General features: G+C 42.9%; 2 protein-coding genes across 3 annotated transcripts in view; both read right to left on the reverse strand.

Annotated features, from left to right (window-relative positions):
* Positions 1–76: 76 nt before the first annotated feature.
* Positions 77–6867, reverse strand: LOC142370943 (cysteine protease atg4da-like). Its single transcript, XM_075453485.1, has 11 exons — positions 6721–6867; positions 4109–4339; positions 3913–3996; positions 3602–3775; positions 2469–2766; positions 2320–2384; positions 2075–2202; positions 1894–1972; positions 1719–1795; positions 1015–1134; positions 77–804 (listed from the first exon to the last, which is right to left on the reverse strand). Exons 2-11 carry the CDS (start codon positions 4302–4304, stop codon positions 637–639), a joined length of 1389 nt encoding a protein of 462 aa, XP_075309600.1. The 5' UTR covers positions 4305–4339; positions 6721–6867; the 3' UTR covers positions 77–636.
* Positions 6868–7043: 176 nt separating this feature from the next.
* The window catches only part of mast1b (microtubule associated serine/threonine kinase 1b), a 45887-nt gene continuing 29260 nt past the window's right edge, over positions 7044–23670 (reverse strand). For both annotated transcript variants that reach the window (XM_075454802.1, XM_075454801.1), the window contains exons 8-27: positions 23126–23335; positions 22443–22544; positions 20763–20895; positions 20600–20667; positions 20071–20147; positions 19700–19908; positions 17435–17573; positions 17215–17347; positions 16422–16587; positions 16156–16257; positions 14261–14383; positions 13731–13840; positions 13474–13634; positions 13101–13360; positions 12787–13011; positions 12469–12698; positions 11293–11415; positions 11050–11183; positions 10770–10957; positions 7044–10630 (exon numbers count right to left, since the gene is read on the reverse strand). In XM_075454802.1, coding sequence (XP_075310917.1) covers positions 9003–10630; positions 10770–10957; positions 11050–11183; positions 11293–11415; positions 12469–12698; positions 12787–13011; positions 13101–13360; positions 13474–13634; positions 13731–13840; positions 14261–14383; positions 16156–16257; positions 16422–16587; positions 17215–17347; positions 17435–17573; positions 19700–19908; positions 20071–20147; positions 20600–20667; positions 20763–20895; positions 22443–22544; positions 23126–23335 — 4521 coding nt within the window. In that variant the 3' untranslated portion in view covers positions 7044–9002. The remainder of the gene's footprint in view (positions 10631–10769; positions 10958–11049; positions 11184–11292; positions 11416–12468; positions 12699–12786; positions 13012–13100; positions 13361–13473; positions 13635–13730; positions 13841–14260; positions 14384–16155; positions 16258–16421; positions 16588–17214; positions 17348–17434; positions 17574–19699; positions 19909–20070; positions 20148–20599; positions 20668–20762; positions 20896–22442; positions 22545–23125; positions 23336–23670) is intronic.

A 23670-nucleotide genomic window follows, 5' to 3' on the forward strand; every position in this document is an offset into this window, starting at 1 on the left:
CGACATGCATGTCATATAATGTATGGAAAAGTGTCACAGTGAACTGAGAATAAATCTGATCAAACCAGCACTGATCTGCTTTAAATATGTTTTATTGTGGTTTAATGATCAGAAATGAGTTCATTCATTCACTCATTGCTACGCTCTTTATTTAGATAAAAGGCTGAAAAACAATCCAGTAAATAACATTTTTCTTTTTTTGGGGGTGGGGGGAATGTCATTTTCTGAAGTGTATACTTTTTTGACATCCATTTGATTAAACTCAAACATGTTCCTTCATCAGAAGAGGTAAACATTTTTCATTGGTTGTCCTTTGAGTAGGAATTCCTGTGAACATGTGACATTCATCTGAACAGATAGCAAAAACATTTCTTTTTGAGCTCAAATGGACGGAGATGACAAAAAAAACAAAAACATTCTTCATTCCTAAAAGTCCTTCAGTTGAACGGAATTAAATGAATCGTCCTTTAGGCGAATAAATATATAAAACTACAAATTTGCAAAAAAAACAAGCAATATAAATACAGTGGAGTCATAACTAATACCTGAACGATTTATTTTCCTAAACCTTGATGACATCCTTTTGCTCAAATGCTCAGTAGTAGAGTGCAAACGTCAGGTGTGATCCTTTTCAGTTCAAAGGAGAACAAACTCGTCCATGCTGTTGCTGGTGTTGGCTCTTCTCAGTTCACTGTTCCTCTTTAAATAGGTGAGGCTGTTTGCGGGCGTGTGGCTTTCGTCCTCAAGGCTTTCTCCATTTGCGAAGATAAACATGGGGTACGTCTCAGCCGATGTGGAAACAGCCTACAAAGAGGAGCGAGAGGGACTGAACTAATGACTCGAGCTTTTCAGAGATGACACAATTAGTGCTATAAATGATCTTTATGTCATTTGATGAAGCGACACCAGGCCGATAACCACCACATCTGCATTAAGGCACATTCACTTTCATGCCCTAAAAACTGACAAGCCACAGTTTCGATGAATAGAGACCAAGATAACACAAAGATGCACCTTGTTAACAGATGTGCACAAGGACTCAAACTCCTTTTGTCCCTCGGCATAAAACCCAATGGTACAGCTGGGGTCCATGCGGGAGAAAGGCATCTTCCTGGGATATTTACAGTGAAACGACTGCAAGAAGTGTGGAGAGAAACTAGATCAGAAAAAAGGACTACAGTGGATCCAAGGTGGATTCATCAATTCACTAAGTACTAAGGCATTGGTTCAATGTGGATAAATGAGTTCATCTATGTCTGAAAAAAGTCATCAAGAGATATTTCTACCGAGGCGGAAGTTTACTATTGCAGGGTGTTCATAAATAGAAAAAAAAACTAACCCTAACCCAAAAACAAGTTGGTAGGCAAGCATAGACATGACCTAAAACGCTTCTTGTCTCATCTTTTCTGATTCTTAAAAACACAAACTTACAAACCAGTCACCCCTGCATACTTCAGAAGGATCAGGTAGATTTTTTTTAGCAAGCAACTATATGAAAAAAAAACCCCAACTCTAATGCAATTTACTTGTTTCCCCCCCTCCCCTTTATGCTATTGTGCTAAATGAGAATCTGGTTTAAAATCAGTTTAAATGAGCATACGACTATGAACGTGCAGAGTTGGATGCATCAGACAACTGTTCGTGTAAGTTAGTGGAACAGGTTTTGAGGGAGGAAACACAAGAGAAAGAGAAAAAGGAAGTGAAATTGCACCTCATACCTCCAAGGGAAAGTTTTCCTTTGTTATATTCACTGTGGGCTGGCAGTAGTGAGGGTCCAAATACAGCAGATGGTCATCTTTTGCACAGCACGGCCGGGGGAAGAAAAACACACACACACAAAAGAAGTGATTAAATGGACGAGCATCCTAATCACACACGCTTTACCAAACATACCCTGGAAGCCGATGAAGAACAGAGAGTGCTTTGGTTTGCCACCAATGATTCCAATGCAGCACTGTAACTTCAAGAGTTTCTGTAAAAAAAACAAAACAACATACAAGGAATGGTTTGGTTTTACGTGGAGCCGTAACAACCTCAACTGAGTTATATTCTAATGCACAGAAATACTAAATACTTTTACGCAGGTGATGTAGGAGGGATTGAGATCTTGTCCTCCGAGTCGCACAGGAACCAGGATGATGACAGACCTCCAGGAGTGTGGGAGCGGCTGTTCACACAGCCTCCTCACGTCCTGCAGATAGACTGCGCAAATAAAAATGAAAGAGATCCACGGCCTCATGAGGTGTCCACATGGTCCACATCCTCTCGTCTCCAATTTCAGTTCTAACAGCAAATAATACAATGGGAGGACATACTCACTTGTGCAATCTTGTGCTACATACACAGCCAGATTGGGAAGGTCTGCTGACGCTGCCACAGCTTTCCTGAAACGGAATGACGTTCTCCGTTATGGCTTGATCAAAGTCTTTTGAAATAACCGGACTGGAAGTCATCACTTCAGGTCTCACCGTAGGATATGTGCCACGATGGACGGACCGTACCAGTCCCCGGCCTTCTTCCCCGAGCTTTTGCCCAACTCCACGAGCTGGTGTATCCCAAATGGGGCTTTGGGGAGGTCAGCGAACCAGGACACCACCTTCCTGTGCGTAGCCTCGATGGGTCTGTCCAGGAGGGAACCCAGGCTCAGTTTTCGACTCAGCTTATTTGCTCCGTCCTCTGCATTCCACGCAAGCTCAGCACTGTCCGTGGGGCGAAGCAGATCCATGTCATCTTTGACCGCACAGTACCTCACAGACCAAAGCCAACCTGTCAAAGATATGAAGAAGTAACGCTCAGGAAGTAAACACCTGAGAGAGGAAATGTGCGTTGAATCGGCAGTTATATGACATGCATAGACTGAGAAAAGTTTCTTTGTACTGTATGTATTTTGCATGCTAAAAAAAGCAGTTATCACGGACTAGCGTGCTATGCTATGGCTAGAGGTCTCCACCACCAGGTCAGACAGCTCAGGCCTTCAGGGCTCTCATGTCCAAAGCTTTGAGGGTCTTTGGGTCTCACACTTTCATGCCACGCAAGCATTTTCTCATGCAGTGATAAACCTTTTCAAGAAAGTTGATGTTGTAGCATAAAAAGAGGACACTGACACCGGCAGTGGCTTGAATTTAACTGTCCCGCAAGAGCAAGGTTTTCTCCCGTGCTAGCGACACCTAAGTGCCGAGACTTGGCCCAAGGCCAAGAGACTGATAGCAGCTGAATCTTGAGACTGAGTGAGAGCAGCCGCTAGCACCCGCTTGCTCTCACTAGCGACTGGCTAATTTCTCGAGATGTGGGAGGGGCTGGATTAGCATATTCACAGAACCCCATTGAATACGGAAAAAGTGTAGTCATGCTCAAGCTTCAATGCATTCTATGCATTGCATAGGCTAAGAAATGGATGAAACCCCCCCCAAATATGAGCAAGATCCAGAAACATTTCTTCCTTCTCTGGGCTCAGTTTGATACGATGCATCGAAATGTTCAATCCTTTTCCAAAGACACTGCCACCTGCATAAATTTGTAAGAATCTCTAAGAATATCTTATCATCATCTGACTTTTCTGACCGAATAGACGGCATTGCGGTGTTACTGTGTGCTTTGTCACCTGGTGGCATCATGTGTAAGAGCAGTCCTCGTGCCAGCAGCATCTGGCCTGTGCGTATCACACAACCCCAACCGCTGTCAGTTGTCAGGGAGCAGCCGGGCAGCTGGGGGAAGCCCCGTCTGTACGTTAACCACAGGAGAGATGTAAAGGAGCGATGGAAACACTCTCTGTCCCCTGGCACAGTTACAGAAGTCGAATCTCAATTTTCTGTTTTGCTTTCGGAATCACATGAAAGACATCATTTCAGAAAGTACGAAGGCCAAACGTCTGACCACAGCTGATAAAGCAAAAGGAAAAAAAAAACGCCTCACCTTCATCCTTGAGATCGAAGGACTTTCCCAGCATGATCAGAGGAGAGCTCTTGCTGAATTTTGATTTCTGCTTCAAGGGCCAGCCTGATACATTCAAGAGAAAAGTTCAACTGCTCAGCTTCACAAAACAAACGGAACAGAGATGCACATTACAAGCTGTTATCATGAGTTTCAATGTCAGGCAAATAAGACTGACCATATTTGACACTGTTCCAAGCCGAAACCAACTTGGATTTGAGTTTGCCCTTGTCCTCTGCCTCCTGATCCTCCCTGCACACCTCTTGATCCAGAGGCTCAGCTGAGTCAGGGGAAAGGAAGAGCCAGTCATCCATGTGGTCCGGAGCAGCAGCCTGGCCGCCGTCACAGTGAGCGGAGGACGTAGTGGGATTCATAACAGCTGGGGATTGTCTCTTATTGCCACAGCGACCTTCACAGATACAGCAGGGATACAAGTTATCACAATAAAGCTTTTTTTTTTTCCTGGATCTGATTGAATTTCTGTTAACCACAGCAGAGCAAACCGGTCTCTGTGACAGTAAGTAAAAAGGGAAAACATGTGACGGCACCCTGTGACTCGAGAAATTTCAGATATGTCACTGTAGCTGCAGCGGGAGAAGCGCTGATTCTCACCAACATTTGGCCTACTTCAGGTGAAATATTACATAGTTTCATACTGTGTGCACATATCTGGGTCCAGAAAGTGTAAATGAGTACTGCAGTGTTGGGATACACCCCATGACTGATTTAACATCATTTACTACAGTTTGATCAAGCTATTGCATAAATGTATAAGCAGCCCTTTAATTTGGATTTAGCTTTAACTACACTGACTGTTAAAGGAGAAAGTCACGCACACTTATACACTGCCCGTCCCATAGGTAAGAGCCTCCCATTGAATAATTACTGCATGGATGATTAGGTTTAAGCCGGAAACAGGTTATTTAATCCTGACCGAGGCAGTGAGTAGCTTCTCATTTCTTAAACAACCATGTCGGAAGACACATCCTGTGCTCGTGGAAAAGATGTTTCAGAAGGGTCAAATTATTGGCATGTATCAAGCAAAGAAAACATCTAAAGAGGTTGCTGAAACTACTACAATTGGGTTAATTACTGTCTAACGCAATATTAAAAACCGGAAGGATAGTGGGGAACCATCATCTTTGAGGAAGAAAAAAAAATCCTGATTGATCGTGATCGGCGATCACTTAAGCGTTCGGTGGGATCAAATCGTAAAAAAAACAAAAAAACAACAGTAGAACTCACGGCCATGTTTCACAGTGAAAGAACATTTCCACACGCACAGTGCGAAGGGGACTCAAGACATTGGGACTAAACTAAAAGCTGTGTGACCTTAAGAAAACCACGCATCACTGAGGCTAGTCACTGCGAGGAAAAAAAAGGAATCCATTTATCAGGGGAGCAAAAAGATTGGACTCTGGAGCAATGGACGAAGGTTATGTGGTCTGATGAGTCCAGATTCATCGGGCGCAAATTGTGAAAGAGAAGAAGCACGAGAAGCACTTTCAGGGAGCACGAGACCTCATTATCACACATGGATTGGCCTCCACAGAGTCCAGAGCTTAACCCAATTGAGGATCTTTGGCATGTGCTGGAGAAGACAGCGCAGCGGTCCGACTCTCCCATCATCACCACGAGATCTTGATGAAAAATGAATGCAACTCTAGACGGAAATAAACAGTGTGACACTGCAGAAGCTTATCGAAATAGGCTAAAGGCGGTCCAATAAAATATTACAGTGTGCGACCACTTTTAGCTTTGATTATGGCACACTTTGCCACGGCATCATTTAAATAAGCCTTTGCAATGTTAGAAGACTTAATTCTGTTTAAAATTACATTAATTTTCTACTTGGGTTTTATATTGATGATGGGAGAGTTGACTGATTCTTAGTCAGGTTAATGATGCCCAAGATGAATCCTGGGATTAATAATTTCAAAATATGCTTGTGCCATCAGAAAGAAAAAAAATCTAGTGATGGAAAAGCCAGGTCATTTAGTCTGTAGGTATCCAACCTGAGGATAAGGTTCCTCTGAGGGATTACAAGACAAAGGGGAAGAGAAAGATAAAAAATGACATAGGAGAGAAGAAAAAGGTTTTGCTGACATGATTCAGTCAGTTAGCTTGCTTCTCCCAAACCTTTAATGGGTGAATTTGAACAATTCTGAGATGAAAAGGGGCAAATACCAGATTCTCGAAATAATAATTGGGAAAGCGCTTGACTTGAATATTTAACAGTGCATATTATAAGTGTATATTATAAGATCATCATGTTTTTGTTTTGTTACTTAAATTAATAAAATAATAAAAAATACCAATATATGACACCAACTTTATGGGAAAAAATGCTCAGACATCTGATGGATTAGAAGTTTAAATTGGCATTAAAGAAGCCCAACTAGTGTACGCAAGAATGCTTATGCTCGACCCCCTCCACCTTATATTCAACGACATTTGGCTAGAATCTAATTTCCATTCTACAGTCACGTCAAAGCAACCCTGGTTGTGTTGAATTGAAAAATTGTTTTGGAAGTTTTAACGCGAGCTCATAGAGAACCAATATATTCGGGATTCATTTTAAAATCGTTCACATTATACTGTGTTGACACTGTACTAAATACAGTATTTTCTATTTGACAGAAATACACTCATTATTATTTCTAAGTAACTTCTTGAGCAATTTAAATGGCGAAACGAAACATTTACGAGCAGCAGATTCATGCAATGAGACGAAACGCTGGCAATTACCGTCCATACGTTTAATTAACGTGCGAGTAAAATTATATTCACCTTCATTGCGGGAACGTCATTCTTCCTCCTTAGGTTGTAATACTTTCCGAGGACATTTATTGAGGAGTATGGACTGTTTTCGCTGTTTTGTTGGTATTAGTTTGGCTCGGCCCAACTGCTCAAGCAGAGGCAGCGAGTAGTGGTTGAAGTCACTTCCTGTTTAGGAAGGGCACCTGTCAGCGCTTCTGTGATTGGTCGACAGGAGGGCGAGACCGAGCCTCCTTTTTTTTTACGTGTGAACGAGCTTCCAGTAGGACAGCGAAAGATGTCGGACCAGAAAAGAAGGTGATTTTTGAAGATTTTTATTACATTTCTTTTCTTTAGGACTTTTTTTTTGCCCCCTCCCCCCGCATTGGTTCTTGACAACAGTGGCTGGTAAATATGTGGCAATGTAAAGGACAACAACAGTCAAAGATAGTTGTTTTAAAAAAGGTCAAACACTTGGACAAATATGGACATGACAGCAACATTAGCTCCCAACTTTAAAATTTAAAGGATGATAAATCAAAACTGGAGTCGCCACACAGATTTGGTGGGTTGCCAGGTCTAGATGTAAGATTTAAATATTTAAAAAATAACCTAACAGCTGGCCTAAAGCATAATTTCATATCCATTGCAAAAAAAAAGAAGAATAAATAGAACAAATAGAATACAAAAAAACCACAATGTAAGACAAAAAATATTAAAAATGTATAACACAACATAAAGTGCAATTCTGTCACATTACACACAAAAACACTGGTGCTTAATGTCCAAACGATAGGTTAGTGTCTGCTTAATCCACTACATCATTACGGATAAAATGACGATTGTCAAACTAATCTAAAATTGATGTAAATGTGTTAATATTCAGCCAAATTCTGCATCATAATTCTGCATTATGAAATGGAGAGATCCACAGGCAGAATGTAGTAAGACTTCTCATAAACTACGGAATCATTTCTTTGTTTCTTTGTACCATAGAACGTCTGGTGTCAAGTAATTTTGTCCACAAGGTGGCAGTCTAAGACAGGTCTGTTATCCCCAAACTACATTTTAACACACAACAACAAACAAGACCTCAACACTAAGATGCTCCCAAACAAATCTACTCCTGGCTTTACGTATAGCCAGCCACAGTTTCACTGACGAGGATGCTCAGTTCTGTGGAACTGATGGATTGCATATCGTTATACATTAAAGTACAAAAAAAACAGCAAAAAACTTCACATGATCCCAAATGAAAACACTGGCACTTCCCTTCACATCTAACATGATACAATACACTGAATTTCTGCACCAACAGAAATGAGTGAACTCTTCTCTAACTGCTGCGGCTTTCATTATGCATCTCTAACCCAGTTTGCCTTTCACACCACGCTCTAAGCACACGCACATGTTCACGTAATGATCTAAAATATATAATTGCACGTTTCACTATGATCAGCAGATAACTTTTAAGGGGAAAAAAAAGCCTTTGCTTGGCTTATTGCAACGTTTGCGCCTATGTTTTTTTTTTTCTTTTCCCTCGTCTTAAGCACAATGTAAACTTAGTGATTGGGGACACCGATAAAAAGTGGCATCGTCAGCACATTGCATAGTGTCCCTGTGCAAGTTCATCAAATCTACCTCTTCATATCCCACTGAAAGTCAGCCCTTAAACAAATCAGAAGACTGCACCCTCCAGCTCCGTCAATGTGAGTGTTTTGGTTGCTTGGTCCAGTTTCTGGCACGTCCGTTATATTCTTCGGTGCACCACGCGTGAGAAATCATTCTGTGCCGAGAATACAGCTTTTAGCAACTCAACACTGAGGAAACTAAAAGATGGCACCGGAGCTGATCTGAAATACGAGTAATGCCCGTTTCTAACAGAATCCTGCCTGTTCACACACAGCTCAGAGTGGTTGTTGCTGTGTTCAGATGAAAAGTTGTTCACAGTGTTTCTCTACCCCAAGGTCTGCTGTATATTTTTCATCTTCTTTTTAAATATTCTTTCATTATCCATTGTCACACATGCATTAAGACATATGCATTTTTTTTTAACTATATACACAACAAATTGTGATGAACATACAGTACATACACAGGTCTACATTATGACACCATGTGCACACATTTCCCAACAGTAGCTGATGTATGTTTGCTCATGTCTTGTCTACATGTCGCATGTCATCTTTTTTGGTGTTTTTTTTTTAATTGAATTTTTTTTTCATCTTACCCTTAATTCAAAGTCTTATTAAGTCATGATATGTCAGCATGATGCTACAGTAAAAGGCATTGCATGGGAGAGTCTCACTCTTTCATCATGAGTGATGCTTGGAGCTGCGACTGTTTCCTTTATCGGAGTGAGCTGTGCCAGCGCTGGCTGAGGTGCCCCCCCGACGAACACCCCCGGACGAAGCTTCAGCTTTTCCCGCTGCGTTTCCTCTCTTCTCCTCGACCGACTTTGAGGTGTCTTTCACCTTCCCCACCTCTTGTGAACCCCCCTTCATAGGTGCCAACACTGTTTTGGCCACGCTTGTGAGCTGGGTAACGAAGCTGGCTTTATCCCCCGGAGATATGGGTCGGGATTTGGTTGAGCAGGGTGAGGCTGCGTTTGAGGAGGGGGACATGGGATTTTCCTCCAAGACCTCCAGGTGTGCCCTCTCCTCCTTGGCCCCTCTGGAGCTGTTGGTTGGCTTCTCCAATCTGTGTCTGGTTCCAGCGTGGGTTTGGACCTGGCCTGGAATTGGGGGAGCAGGTCCTTTGGCCTTTGGCGCATAAGTCGCTTTATCACTCCCACCTATGCCTCCTTTCTCTACGGCTTCCGTGCTTTTACGTTGCTTGGACTGTTCTGTCGCTGATGCTTTCTGTAAGTTAGCTTTGTCGATAGCTGCAGAGCCTTTTTCTTTCTCCTCCGTCTTCTCTGGAGCTTTAGCCGCAGCCCCACTGTCTGCTTGTACACTCTGCTTCTTGGTGTCTTGCTGTTGCAGGCTCTTTGATGAGCCTGGAGTTGAGATTTTCCCACTGGGTTTACTCTTGGCGGCTACTGCCTCAGAAGTGGAGGCACTTGTAGTTGGAGGTTTGTTCCCGGGACTCAGCTTGGTCTCTGTGGACGTGGCGCTGGCCTTGACTTCATCCGCAGCCGCACTTCCTTTACTCTTTCCAGCCTCAGCAGTGGATGATGTCTTACTCGTTTCGACAACACTGGTTTTAGGCTCCACTGTGGGAACTGTGCTGTGTGTTTGTGACCCACTGAGCTCAGATGCTGTTGTTTGGGTTTCTTTCTCTTTTGCTGTTACAAGTGTGTCTCGGCTGAGTGGCGACTCCTGCCTCCCCAGCCTCCTCACAGGCTTCAGACCTCCAATCTCTCCTCCCAAGGGAGGCGATGGGGAGGAAGATGAGGAGGGAGATGGCGGAGCTGGGCCGTTCTCTCCTTCCATCTCTAGTAGACTTTGTAGACTGTGCTCACAGTGAAAGGACTCTCTCCTGTAGTCCCCGTGAGTTATCTCCAAGCTATGCTTGCGTAACGACACCCCACCTGTCAGAGGTGAAGGCGACGATGAGGACGAAGAGGAAGAAGGCAGAATCTGAGCCCCTAGCTTCTCTGCAGACTGCACCCGCTGGAGCAAAGGGGACCTGGGCGGTTCGGCGCTCTTGGGACGCGGGCGAGTGACGGGAGGCGAGGAGTGCAGCTTGGCAGGAAACATTTGGGTGGTGTTGGAGCTTCCTATCGTGTGGCCAGAGAGAGGCGGAGGAGAGGAGGTGGTCGGGGACGGGGTGTGAGCCAGAGGGGACAGCGGGATGTTGCCTGCAGATTTGCAGCGTGCAGAGCGGTACTGGCGGTGAAGTTTGGGGGACAGACCATGCAGGGAGCTGGGCCTCATATGATGAGAGGCTGCTGGAGAGTTGGGAGTGCTGGATGCTGGAGAGCTGCTCTGAGAAGATGTGCCTGAGGAGAGAGGAGGAAAGCTTTTTTGATCACAATGAGTCAGGAAGAGTGTGTCCTGCTTTCATACCCATATTTTATCCAGCTAATGGCAGCTGTTGGGGTGTCAACTGTTTTCTTTCTTCACGTTTTTGATACTAACCCAGGTAAGAGGATTCCAGGGTGGAGCGGTAAGTCTGAGTGGGCGAGCGGGCGGAGAGGCTGTGGGTGGGGGAGCCTGGAAGACTGTCTCCAGAGGACAGGGAGCGATTTAAAGAGGAGAGGCTCCGGCTGGTGTGGAGCAGGTTGGACTGCTTTGTGATTTTTCGGAACAAGGAGCTGCGCTTCTTACTGAAAGACAAAGAAGAGGAAGAAAAAAGCTTCTTTAAACTAAAGCAATATGTATTCTTGTTTCAATGTGCATCTATTCCACTGCAACCTACTCTTGTCCCTCCTTGACGCCTGTCCTCTTGCTGCGCCGTGCCATCTTGGATTTGTAGCTGGACTTGCGGGCAGGACCCACTTTTATAGAAGTGTTCTCAAAGGGGGTAGTTGTAACTGTAACTTTGTTTCCACTCTGGATTATACACACACACACACATATATATATATATATATGCATTAATTTGAATTGTCTTATTTTATGTAACAAATTTGAAACCGACGCAAATTTTAATGCCTCTCACCTTCAGGATGAGCTCTACTACCTCTGTGTGGACCAGACCGTGGACTGACTCCCCGTTTACATGAGTGATGAGGTCACCAGCACTAAGTCCAGCCTCCTGGGCAGGACCCCCATCCTCCACATGCTGGGATAGGGAACAGACAATTCAATGTAACAGATGTTGTCTTCCAGACAGATGTCTATTATCGTCATTTAAATACTCATTACATGGCAGATGAGTGTCCAGGGTTCTATACACGGTTCACACTACTTTCCATTATTTAAGAACATTTTCAAAACCAAGTGTCAAAGTTCATAGCTCAAACTTGAAATACTGCATTTTGAATGCATAAAAACAATCTGGCATCAGTTTGGGAAAAGAAAATCTTTTGAAACTTTGAAACTTCTTTTTTCTTTGTACGACTGATGTGATACTAAAAGACAACAACTGCCTTTGGTCATCAATGAATCATCGAAAAAAGTTTGAAGTGGTCTGTAGTCGGGTTTTATGTGGTATGGTCTTGTAAGATAGAGGGTACACTCTCTTTTTAAAATTTAAAATTAGGACAAATTGGACATTTATTCACAAGTGGAAAACATTCAAGACGGTTGTCAGTTTTCCAAGGACTGGACGCTCCAAACAAGTTCACCCCAAGGTGAGACTCTGAGAAACTGTAAAGATCCCAGAGCTAAATCTCAGACTCTACAGGCCTTAGTTAAGTTAAGTGTTAAAGTTCATGACAGTACAGTTAGAAAAAGACTGAAGGAATAAGCATTGTCAAAAGAAAGCCTCTTCTCTCTGATGAGAACACGGCAGCACAGCTGCAGACGGGACCAAAGTGGAGATGTTTGGTCACAATGCGCAGCAGCACGGTGAAAACCAAACGCAGCATATCAGCACAAACGCCTTGTACCAACTGTTAAGCACGGTGGTGGAGGGCTGATGATTTGGGGTTTGTTCAGTTGAACAAATAATGACACTGTTTTATATGTCATGTGCTGATGTTCATCTGGGGATGTAATTCCTTCATTGTAATACCTGGTAAAGACCAGATGATAGATTTTTATCATGCCTTCTTTGGATAAAATGTTCTTTAATAATTTTATGTAATGTATATCCAGCTACATCATATGAGAAAAGTGCTGCCCAGTTGTAGTAATTATATCTGGATCTTTAATGTTTGCTCTTCTCTCTCACCCAGACCATGTGATGTACGCTGTAAACATCACTGTCTCCAATGTAGACTCGGATCGCTCGGAGAGTGAACCCATACTTCTTCCCAGAGCGGTGGATGGTGATTGGAGAGTGCAGGACATTGACCACGGGACAGTAGTCTCGGCTGGGGGAGGAGTCGCGAGAGGAGGGGTTGGACGAGAGGGAGCGAGGAGACATGGGGCTCGGCAGGGGCTCGGCACTGTGTTGCTCCACTGAGGAAAAAAACAGATGGCATCAAAGTTTGGACCTAGGATTTATGTAGGAATAAAAATCCTCTATCTGTCTAATGTGTGGCTTTACCTGCTGGAATGATGACAGACAGTGCAGTAGCAGAGGCAGATTTGATAACTTTGGTTCCTGGTCGTGAGCTATGTTTCTCTCCCTCAGCTGAGAGCTGCTGGTGTCGGACCCTCCGCAGCACCAGGTCTGTGGTAGCCCCGCGGGGCCCCTGGGGGTCAGGAAGCCCCAGAATGGGAGCGCTGGCTGGCAGAGGCAACGATGCATCAGCTGGTCTCAGAACTTTGTCTGCGACATAAACCGAACATAAACATTAATTAGATACTCCTTATAGGGTCGTTATCCATATTTATCGGTGCAGCTTCATGCTGTCTTACCTCCTGCCGCCACGCCGTTACCATCTTTGAATAATGTTCTCAGATCTCCATGAGAGGGGATGGCTCCCATAGCTCCTTCTAGGGAAGTCCCCCTGGTCTTCACTGGAGGCTGTTTGCTCGGAGCAGGCAGCTCAGAGTCCAGCTCCAGAGGGGAGGGCAAACGGTATGTATCCATCAAGGCGGAGAAGCGTCTTCGGGCCCCTGACGGCGGGCTGGAGTCGCTCTCAGTGAAGGAGGACTCGGAGCAGGAAAAGCGCTTCCTGGAAAAGCAAAGCACCCGTAATTCACACATCATCAGTAGATGCCAAAACACTCCCAGAAACGACTGTATCTGGCATGCCGTTTTTCACTCTACGCCGTTCTCTCTGCTCACATCTCAGGGGAACCAGTCCTCCAGCTCTTGTCTCTGAGGGTGACACTTCCAAAGCTTTCTCTCTTGGCCACTCGATCCTCTCTGGGGGTTTTATGCTCCCGCAGAGTCACGATGTGGGGTTTGTGCTCCAGCTGAGACAGATGTTCCATGCTGCTGTACACCTTCAGGCCCACACAACATTACAGTAAGCATTTTTGGAGTTATGAATAACTGTTACTGGGAGAATAAAAGGGGTAATATAAGTGACAGGTTCGGACCTTGCTGAAGCGAGGGGAGCAGGACGAGAAGTGATGAATCTCAACAGGCTCGTCATCGTTGGTGTCATCCTCATCATATGAATGCACGTGATGGTAGCGGTCAGAGCGAGCTGGCGGTGAGAAAAGGAAAGATGTTGATATCTAAAAATTGGCTGTGAATTCAGTCAGCAGTGTGATATCTTTCAAATTGCTTTTTTTTTCTCCTGATCTCCAAACTACCGCCACTAGTCCAAATTCGATAAGAAAAAAGCGGTCAAAGCGGCAAACTGAGACCGACTTCTCTGATCCTACGAAATTGACACATTCAATTCTAACAATTCGCTTTGCACTAACAAATGCCTTCCTGTGTTTGAAGTATTCATACTAATAACATGGGAGACTTGATTAGAGTGCAGTGAAGATAACGGATGATTCAGAGGACTTTGAGCTGTTTCAGTGACTAAGAATTTCTAAAGCACCAAAGGATAAGCAGTCTTTGCTTCAAATCAAAACTTTTCAAAAGCACTCTTAATGCCCCGAGGTAAACTTACTGTCGAAATAACTGGTGTCTTCCTCCGACTCTAAGTGAGGGATGAACTCTGCTTTCTGCCTCAGCAGGCTATTCCAGTCCACCTCTGTGAAGAATGAGTGCTGCTTCACTTCAAAAGCACCACCTAAGGGACAGAGGCAAGGAAGGAGGCAGATGCATATATAAAGAGGAACGAGCGGACAGACAGATAGCGGCAGCCCAGAAGCATGTAAAAGTATTTCGACCCTGACAGAAGTGGACTTATTTGGGTAAACTGAACCCTGGAGCCAATATGCATGACAACAGGTAGTCTTCTAGGTCAGTGAGTCTCATTTAAAGATGTAGCCAAAGGGGAACTTCCTGTGATGGAGGATGGATTCAGATCCTTTACTCAAGTCAAAGTACGAATACCGCCCTGCAAAAATAAAAGCTAGATTTCTGCACTTAGAAATGCTGCTTATCTAAAAGGATGCACAGTTCATGCGAGCAAACAAAGTTTGATTATGAGAATCGTCGATTTTGCTTTAAGGTTTGTTTGTTTTTCTGACATAGAGCATTACATTTTAGTTGCATCTTCATGTTTCCTTGAACATCTTTGAACGTCTTGCTAACGTCGAGAACATTGAAAACTTTGGACAACCTTTGCAGAACGTTCCTGTTTAGTTGTATTAAGGTTTTCCTAACTTTTACATTGCAGTTGACCTTTTAAAAGCCTTATGACAATGTCACAGTTAAGTTCTCTGGATGCTTGGAATGTTTTAATGTTGCCATCACAGGCACTGCAGCCAGACTGTTTAAAATATAACTGTGCTGGTACTTAAAGACTTAAACCTGTTAACCTCTGGGCAACGTTTTCAGAAACACCAAAATACAACCAACTCGGGATGTTGTGCAAAGAGTGTAATGAAGCTCTAATAGAAGATTGGAGTTTTTTGTTCTCTAAACATTGAGGGAATGCTCTGCGACTGCATTACCCTGTGCGAATGTTCTCTAAACCTGTAATATACAGACGGGTTCATTATCCACAAAGATTACATCAAGAGGGGCAAAACCACACTACGCTGTCAAAGGATTGTAATAAGCTGCTTTAATAAACGTACATTTGTATCATAGTTTTAATACAGACTTGAGAAAAGGGCATTATTTGATGCTGGTTGTGATTCTGCTCCCCTTGCTTGACAATACCAACCGGCCCCGTTTAACCAAAATGACCAACTGCACCAGACACCTCAAACTAATCACTGTCAGGAACAGTTTCTCAGCACATTGATTCAAGTCTTCTTTGTTGTCATTCTTCAAAGTATGGTGAAATTTCAAAGCAGTTCATGATGACGGATTTATTGATATAAATGGTGAGGTCCTATCTAACAATGTAATCAGTTCCAGCCTATGCCCCAGACTGAGCTACCTGTCATATTTCTGAGTGAGAAATGGCGTAGCCTGATGCAGATCATTGAGAATCGCAATGGTTTTTTACAAAAAACCCTGCATGCTGGCAAACATTTATGCTCTGAGATTCATAGGATCAAAGTTTTACATTTTGACACACGATAAAAAGAGCACTGCAGAGACTTTGCTGCCTTTGGGACTTAACCTCAGTCTGCTCTTTTACTGGCCTTAATCCACTCAATAACAAAGGGCAAAAGGGCTTGGATTTTTTTTTAACAATTTCTATTAATGTTTTTATTTTTGATTGGTAGAGGTTACGGCCTTATCATCTTTGTTTAGGAACTGAACTCTGAGCCAAACTAATCGGGGTTGGGTGCTGCTTTATGCCTGCTAGCAACCGATTTGATGAAGCTTCTGATGTGTAAACTAAACCCAAATGTTGCACATGGAACAGTGCAGTAGTGAAAAAAAAAGTGAAAGTAAGTCAAAATAAAAATTAGGCTTGAACCTCTCCTGCAGGTGACTGACCTGTGCCCAGTCGAACCAGTGGATTTCTCTGCAGGAGGGAGGAGATCAGGTGCTCCGCATCAACAGGAAGAGCCTCATCCCCTTTTGGCCATACTATGTCATCTACAGCAGGCAAAGAGCCAGGGACAAGAGAGAAAACGCAGTTTTAGTGAAGATGGGAGGAGATTGTGTGGGGTTAAACAAAAAGTAAAGCTGTTGGCAATGTGTAGTATACGCAGCATATCCATCTAGATATGCTCATCCCACGAAGACCTTGGATCCCTCACCTGTTATGACCTGTCCAAATAGCTCCTCTGGAGTGTCTCCAAAGAAAGGCACGCAACCCACCAGAAACTCATACAGGATGATGCCCATAGCCCACCAGTCCACTGGCTTCCCGTAACCTTGACGAAGAATAACCTCTGGGGCGATATACTCTGGAGTTCCACACACCTAAAAGAAAAGAAACACTTAGTTTAGTCTCCAAATCTATTTTATGACCTCAGTTGAAGTTAATTACTACAGATTACAAGTAAGAGTGCTTTTTCTTCTGCTTTTTTTTTTTTTACAGTGTGGTACACAGTATTGTAAGGAGCATACACACACATGTCTAGCCAAGTAAATCCCCTCAAAGATGCCAAGACAAGATGAAAGCCCTGGAGAGTGTTTTCATGTGCAGATGGGCATGCACTGAACGCAGACAAACAGATTCCTGGCTGCCACGATGAGGCCCCGAGAAAATAATGAGGCTTCATTTCAAAGCATGCGAACTCAATGAAAGGCTTGTGAATATAAGCCTTACTTAAAAGGGAAATGATTGTTGAAGCTTGGAAAATAGAGGTGTGCTGTTCTGCCAACTGTAAATAGTCTCATTCTGTCAGGCTTCAGATATGCCTGCCACACAATGACAGGGAATATATTTGCATAGAAATGAAGACAGCAAAGGGTGCACAGCATTGTACTGATGCTGCTTTGAACATATTGTATCTGAAAAGTTTACATCAAAATAATGCCAAAAAAGACAGACTTGTGCCACTACTATATGTAGCACTTCATGTTGAGAATCCCATTATGTCATACCTGTTTATCCAAAAACTCCCTTGTATCCTTCTCGATGTGTCCTTCGTACAGGTTGGTGGTCAAACTCATCAGACCCATCTTAGATAGGCCAAAGTCGGTCAGCTTGATGTGGCCCATTGAGGTAATGAGGAGGCTGAGAATAGACATGGCACATTTAAGGGTAAGTAGTAGCACTCGCATAAACTCTGCAACAGATGGAAGAATATTAACTCTGTCTTACTTGTCAGGCTTGAGGTCACGGTGTACAATGCCATAGTTGTGTAAGTACTCCAGTGCGAGGACCGTCTCTGCGAAGTACATTCGGGCCATTTCCACAGGCAGTGCCCCAATGTTCTTCAGCAGGGTTGCACAGTCCCCACCTGCCAGCAGAATTAATTGTTTGATGAGTCTCTCTGCTGACATTAGCAATTATCACGAATGTCCCCTGGTACCTCCTGACTCAGACTGTTTCAGTTTCCATTTGGGACAATGTGCAACAAAACACAGCGGAATGCAGAAAGCAATGAGCGTGAGTGTATTTCTGCAGAATATGACTGTGTTTTCAGTCTCGCATTGCACATTCAGGGATATTCGGTACATCACTTGGCATTCGGACAACATTCACTCAATAATCAACGAGGCCTTTAACAGCAAAAAGCATGGCTTTCAAATTAACCAGTAAAGGCAAACAATTAGATCTTGTTATTGGATTGTATATCATGCTAGCAGCATGGCTCTAGATGTGTATTGTGAATCTGCCAAGCACCAGTCTAGACTTGAATATCTGGCTTGGCAATCTCATGTTTCAGCTGGTGGCCCAGTAAGTGTTTCTTTTTTAATTTGTGTGAAATTTCCCAAAAAAACTAGGGCGTTACAATGAAATTTGGTTTCAATTTTAATTTGGTCAAAAACATGTGGAAAGCATACCGAGTGGTTTGAGTATACATCCTTTTTTCATCCTTCCAGTGTGAACACACACTAAATACTCAAAGCAATCATAGGGTCCCAGCATCGTGTGTGTCCACTCTGTGCATGCTTTGCGCACATTTACCTGTGATAGCTTATTGCTGCCACTTGAGGGCAGTCCTAAGCCACACTGAAACCCTAAATACGATTAATTAAAAGGAAATGGAAATGATATTTTTGCAGTAATCTTTTTTTTCGCAACAATCATTACAAACTTTCATAATGTATTGTTATTGCTGCGGGCAGGAATGACCTCCTGTATCTCTCTGTGTTACATTGTAGATGAAGAAGCCTCATGCTGATCACAGTCTGTTGTTTCAACACATTGTTGTCTGGAGGGTGTGCTTTATGTTCATTAACTTATGCAGCATTCTTATTTTAACAATCAGGTCCAGGGGCTCCAGAGCAGTTCCCAACACAGAGCCAGCCATATCTATCAGTTTGCTAAGTTTCTTTGAGTCTCTGGCTCTGATGCTGCTGCCCTAACAGATGGCTGCAAAGCAGATTGCACTCTCCACCACAGACTTGTAGAAGATATGCAGCATCATGGTGCAGAGACTGAAGGACTTAAGCTTCCTTAAGAAGCACAGTCTGATATGTTCTTTCTTTAAGACATCCTAAACGTTGCATTTCCAAGTGAGGATACAGATACAGTATGTATATTCCTCAACAATTTCTACCTCTCCATCTAGGATTGAGATAGTGTTTGGTTTACACCAGCTTCTCCTAAAATCAGCAATAATCTATTTAGTTTTGTGTTCAAGATGATTTAAGGATTATTCCCATACCATACCACAAAGTGATTGACCAGTACCTTGTAATCTGACATTATCAGTATCGAGGGAAGGCATGGTGGGTTCAGAAAATGGATTGATAGATGCATTCCATTTGCCTTAGAAGTGGGAGCTCCTAAAATGACTAAAATGACAAATTGGAAAACCAATAGGATTTGCTAACTGACAAGACTTGCGCTTGTTAGCAATACAAATTGACAAATTGTTATGCTGTATTTTGCATTTACACAACCCATAGTAACATGTCCACCAATAGAGGTTGGACAGTACAATCTATGGAAATGAATTAATGCAACACACACTGACAAAAGGTCTAATAAACAGTTGGATTTTAATGTGCATGCTTGTTGCGGTTTCTTCTGAAACTTTCCAAACCAAAATTTGGACGGTGCTGAAGCTGAATTTCTCAGACTTCTGAAATTAAATGGAACGCACCCATTCTTCTCCATGCTTTGTCCTCCTTGAGATTACATCTGTCATCGTTAGACCTCTTCCAGCTCAAGCTAACTTTCAATGACTCAGCAGATAATGTTATATACAGCATCATCTCCAAGTGATGCCTGCGCTGTTTGCAGACGGAGGTGTACATGATGCCATGAATGCCCCCATTGGAATAAGAATGTAGCGTGGATTTGGTGTATTGCTGTATGGTTTGCAGTACCACTTAAAAGTTTGCACACACCTTCCCTTCACGGGACCGTTAATTTTGAAGGGTAGGTGTGTGCCGCTACAGATCTTCATCTCACCTTCCACGTATTCCATAACCATGCAGAGGTGGCGCCGAGTTTCGAAGGAACAGAACATGGAGACGACGAAGGGATTCTCTGCAAAGGTGAGGATGTCTCTTTCCACAAAGGCCTGCTGGATTTGGTTCCTCAGGATTAGGTTTTGCTTGTTAATCTTCTTCATGGCAAACCTCTGGCGTGTCTCCAAATGGCGCACCAAGTAAACGGCACTGGTTTACACAGACGCACGGAGGCAGCATATAAAATGTATTATTTTCATTTCATTTACTCTAAGTTGTTTGAAAAAATGATTTGTTTCTATGCCTGAGTAAGAATAAACCACTTGCATGTGAGCACATCCTCATCAGCAGAGTGAAAAGTGCACTGCTCACCCGTACGCGCCGTTACTGATCAGCTTAATGGTCTGGAAGTCTGCTTCTCCGGGTGGTTTCATCGCTCTAATTTTACCCTACGGATCAAAGATCCCAATGCATCAACTGGATACGATCAGTTAAGAAAACAACATGATCAGCAAAACATGACTCCTGAAAAAATAAAAGAATTTGTGTCACCCACATAACTTTATCTTTGGTGCTACATACTCTACTCTAAACCCTCTTTCTTCTCCTTTAATTTTCTTTTTTTCCCCATTAGCTTCATGTTGACAGCTGGAGGCATGCCTAATGCTAAAGGGAAGGCTGGCTTTCAAAGATTGGGATTTCCTGTTTGAAAAACATCAGCATGAATTAGCTAAATTTGATGTAAAAAAAAGCAGGCATGCCAAGTCATTATTAGATGAGGCAGACATTTCCACTCAGGGCAACGAGGCTCTGCGGGCTCTGACGTAATACTGTCTAAGAAATTAAGAAAAGGACTGGAGTCTAGAAAATCAACCAGACTGAGGATTATTTTGGATCTCACCTCTGTTGAGTCATCTGTTTCAGGCGTTACTGGTCCCTCACTGTCGTAACTCTCCAAGTTCACCATGTCTGAGGACAAACAAAAGTCTGGTTAAATGAGCAGGCAGTGGGTTTTTTTCCCTAATAAGTCACTATTGTACAAAGTTTTGATCTCTTTCCCTCACCTTCAATTGGGTCCCTGGTCAGTCCAAGCTGGCTGATGATGTAACGAGGAATGTCTGTTTTCATCAGATGACCCTCCTTGGCGTGGTCCTCTGCTGCCTCCAGCAGATGGTAAAACTCCTCAGGGTTAAACTCCTTTAGATAAAAGCAGTTTGATTTGAATAGATGATATAATCAAGTTTAAACTTAATGAGGGCAGATTGACTCTCCCAAGATTTGTCATTTTGTTCCAAGATTTGTGCCTGCAGTCTGTGCTGCTCTCCAGCAATTGTAAAATTCTCAATTTTCTATTCTCTTTTAAATCCGTTTTTAGCAATTTGGTCTAATTTTAAAGCTATGCTTTACAACAATCACAGTATGATATGTTTGCACCACTCTCAGATAAGTCATAGAGACAGCATCCTCCCTTCTACTCCCTCTACTTACACAGTTATTACGTTTTATGGTCGTACTTGAAAGCAATATTTCTGTATGATAATGGACAAAAGCATAAAGACACCCAATTGAACAGATGAGTGCAAAATGTATGAACTTGATTATTTATCAATTGAGAAAAAAACGATTCAGTGATACGCTTCTGTGAGTGGCATAAGTACTATAACCATGGTTTTCAGTACATGGTGGGACCTCTTTATACAGCAATAACTGCAACTAAATATTATTATTCTGCAAGATTTTTATTTGTGAAAGGCCAAGACTTGGCTATTGCAAATTATCAGTCTTTCTTCTTCTTTAAACATTATTTGACGAGACAAATTAAATGCTTGGGGTTGTTCTCTTGCCGCATGACCCACTTTCTCATTCAGTACAGGGACAGATGTTCTGACATTTGTCTTTAGAACTTCCTGTTGCGACTCAGCATCTATTGTTCCATTAATGATGGCAATCCACCCTAGTTCGGAATCAGCAAAACAGACCAAAATGGCGATACTACCACCACCATGCTTCATGGGTGGATAAATGTTCGAGTGTTTTCTTCCTGCAAAACATCATACAATATTTCATTATTTCATATATTATCACAATATTACGACAAATGCAACTTCAGACTAAAGATCCGCACCTTATTACTAATGATACCAGGAACATCCATGGGACCTCAGACACTAAATTGAAAGCGGCAGTATTCCAGACATTAACTGGATCGGCTAATCCATTTTCCACGTCGCTGTTTCAGCTGCCACTCATAATCATAATGCATTTCAGCGGGGCATGACTCAAGCAGGGTTGCACAGTTGATCTCCTTTTATGAAACACGGTCAAATGGGCTGTTACAGACAAACACACACTCAAGAAACCTCGAACTTTAAAAGACGCCATGGTCACGGTCTCACCGAGTCAGGCTGGAAAGCAGCCAATAAGCAGGGGGCTGCTGGAATTGATTGTACTGTGGCGTGGCAGATTTTAATCTAAATGCAAATATTTTCACCATCCACTAAGACCAGACTGAGTCCTCTACTTCTTTTTTTTGCTTGTTATGATCTTCTCTCCTCTGCAGTGTAATACATCAGGACACTTAAATTCTTATCATGAGCTTACAAATCAGCATGCACACGCATATTTATTTTAAGAAAATCAATGTGCCTTAGGTTTGGCTTTCAGATCTGTGAAATCTTCGGCCATTAATAGGGAGGCTACAGGGGCACTTGTGATCAGTGCAGCAGAATTGTGTGTGAACTTACTAGACACTCCAAAAGCCTCGCAGGACGGGAGATGATGATGAGAAGCTTTTTCACTAATTCCGTGACGAAGGCTACCTCTGAGCTCTCAGAGCGTTCGAAAGCCTAACACATAGACAGAGAAAAGAAGTGGAGACAATGTAGATTTAAATCTCTGACATTTATAGAAGCCATCTGACAACAAATATGCAGAAACAGAAGAGCGACGAAAAGGGGAGACTGTGTGATTAAGGAAGATCATACAGAGAGATCTGATCATGAAGAACAGCAGATAAAATTAATCCCCACACAGGCAAGCCAAAGCAATTAAAGCAATTTAATCAAGCTGACAAAAAAAAAAGGGGTGGTGATGAAATTCCCTGATAGCTATAATCTGCTCTGGCAAATCACAAGCACAATTAGCCTTCGTGAGCCACATCTGAATTTGACTTTCACTAAAAACATTGTGTGTTTGAAGGAAATTGCAAAGGCCTGAGGTGAAAATATCCATCAGTTATCTTCCACAGCACCACATCATTTCAGCTAACATAAGAAGCTGTTTCTGTCCCAACATTTCTTAAATTACACCGTACACAGAACACAGCTGAAGCTGACAGGAATGCCTTTAGTTTTGCTGGTATCAAACCAAACGTTGGTATCAAAGGTCTTATATTGTAGTTTGTGGATATAATGTCATTTTAACTCACATCCTGAAGCAGCTTCTCCAGGTTCTCCTGTAGTTCAAAGAAGTAGACTGAGGTGATGAGGCCTTCGCGAGATTTGGCCAGGCAGTCTCTGGCCAGCTCAGCTATCTGGTGGTGGATGAAGCTGAGGACTCCATCAGCCAGCTGAAGAACACACTCGGGAGAGTAAGCCTGGATGAACTCGGCCAGCCTCTCCTCCATCTGCGCCGTGGCCTGGTGGATGATAGATTCGAGGTTGCATTCGAGGACAGAAGCAGTTGCAGAACAGAGAGAGAAGAAATGGAAAGATTGGAAAGTGGAATGAGTCCCAACAGTGGAAAAGTCGAAAACAAATATTCTTTCTTTAAATGAGTTGTAGCTATGTTAAGGTTCTGACAGTTATTACAAACATTTGCTATTCAGATAGTGTGGCAGGACTGATTTATATTATTGTTAATACAGTCGTTTTGCCATTCAACTTCTGTGAGAAGAAGCTCAAAGAGCTCATAACAACGATGAACTCCAGACAAACTGTAAGGCACAATTTCCTATTGCTTTGATTTTTATCA

Source organism: Odontesthes bonariensis, chromosome 21, assembly GCF_027942865.1.
Source record: "Odontesthes bonariensis isolate fOdoBon6 chromosome 21, fOdoBon6.hap1, whole genome shotgun sequence".
Classification (NCBI taxonomy): domain Eukaryota; kingdom Metazoa; phylum Chordata; class Actinopteri; order Atheriniformes; family Atherinopsidae; genus Odontesthes; species Odontesthes bonariensis.

What these genes read in the sequence shown, in the direction of transcription:
- LOC142370943 (XM_075453485.1), bottom strand. Translation starts at nt 4,304, where the DNA reads ATGAATCCCACTACGTCCTCCGCTCACTGTGACGGCGGCCAGGCTGCT. An exon ending in CCTACATCACCTGCGTAAAA is followed by an intron (nt 1,973 to 2,074) that starts GTATTTAGTATT and finishes TTTTTTTTACAG; the next exon opens with AAACTCTTGAAGTTACAGTG. An exon ending in AGGAAAACTTTCCCTTGGAG is followed by an intron (nt 1,135 to 1,718) that starts GTATGAGGTGCA and finishes CACTTCTTGCAG; the next exon opens with TCGTTTCACTGTAAATATCC.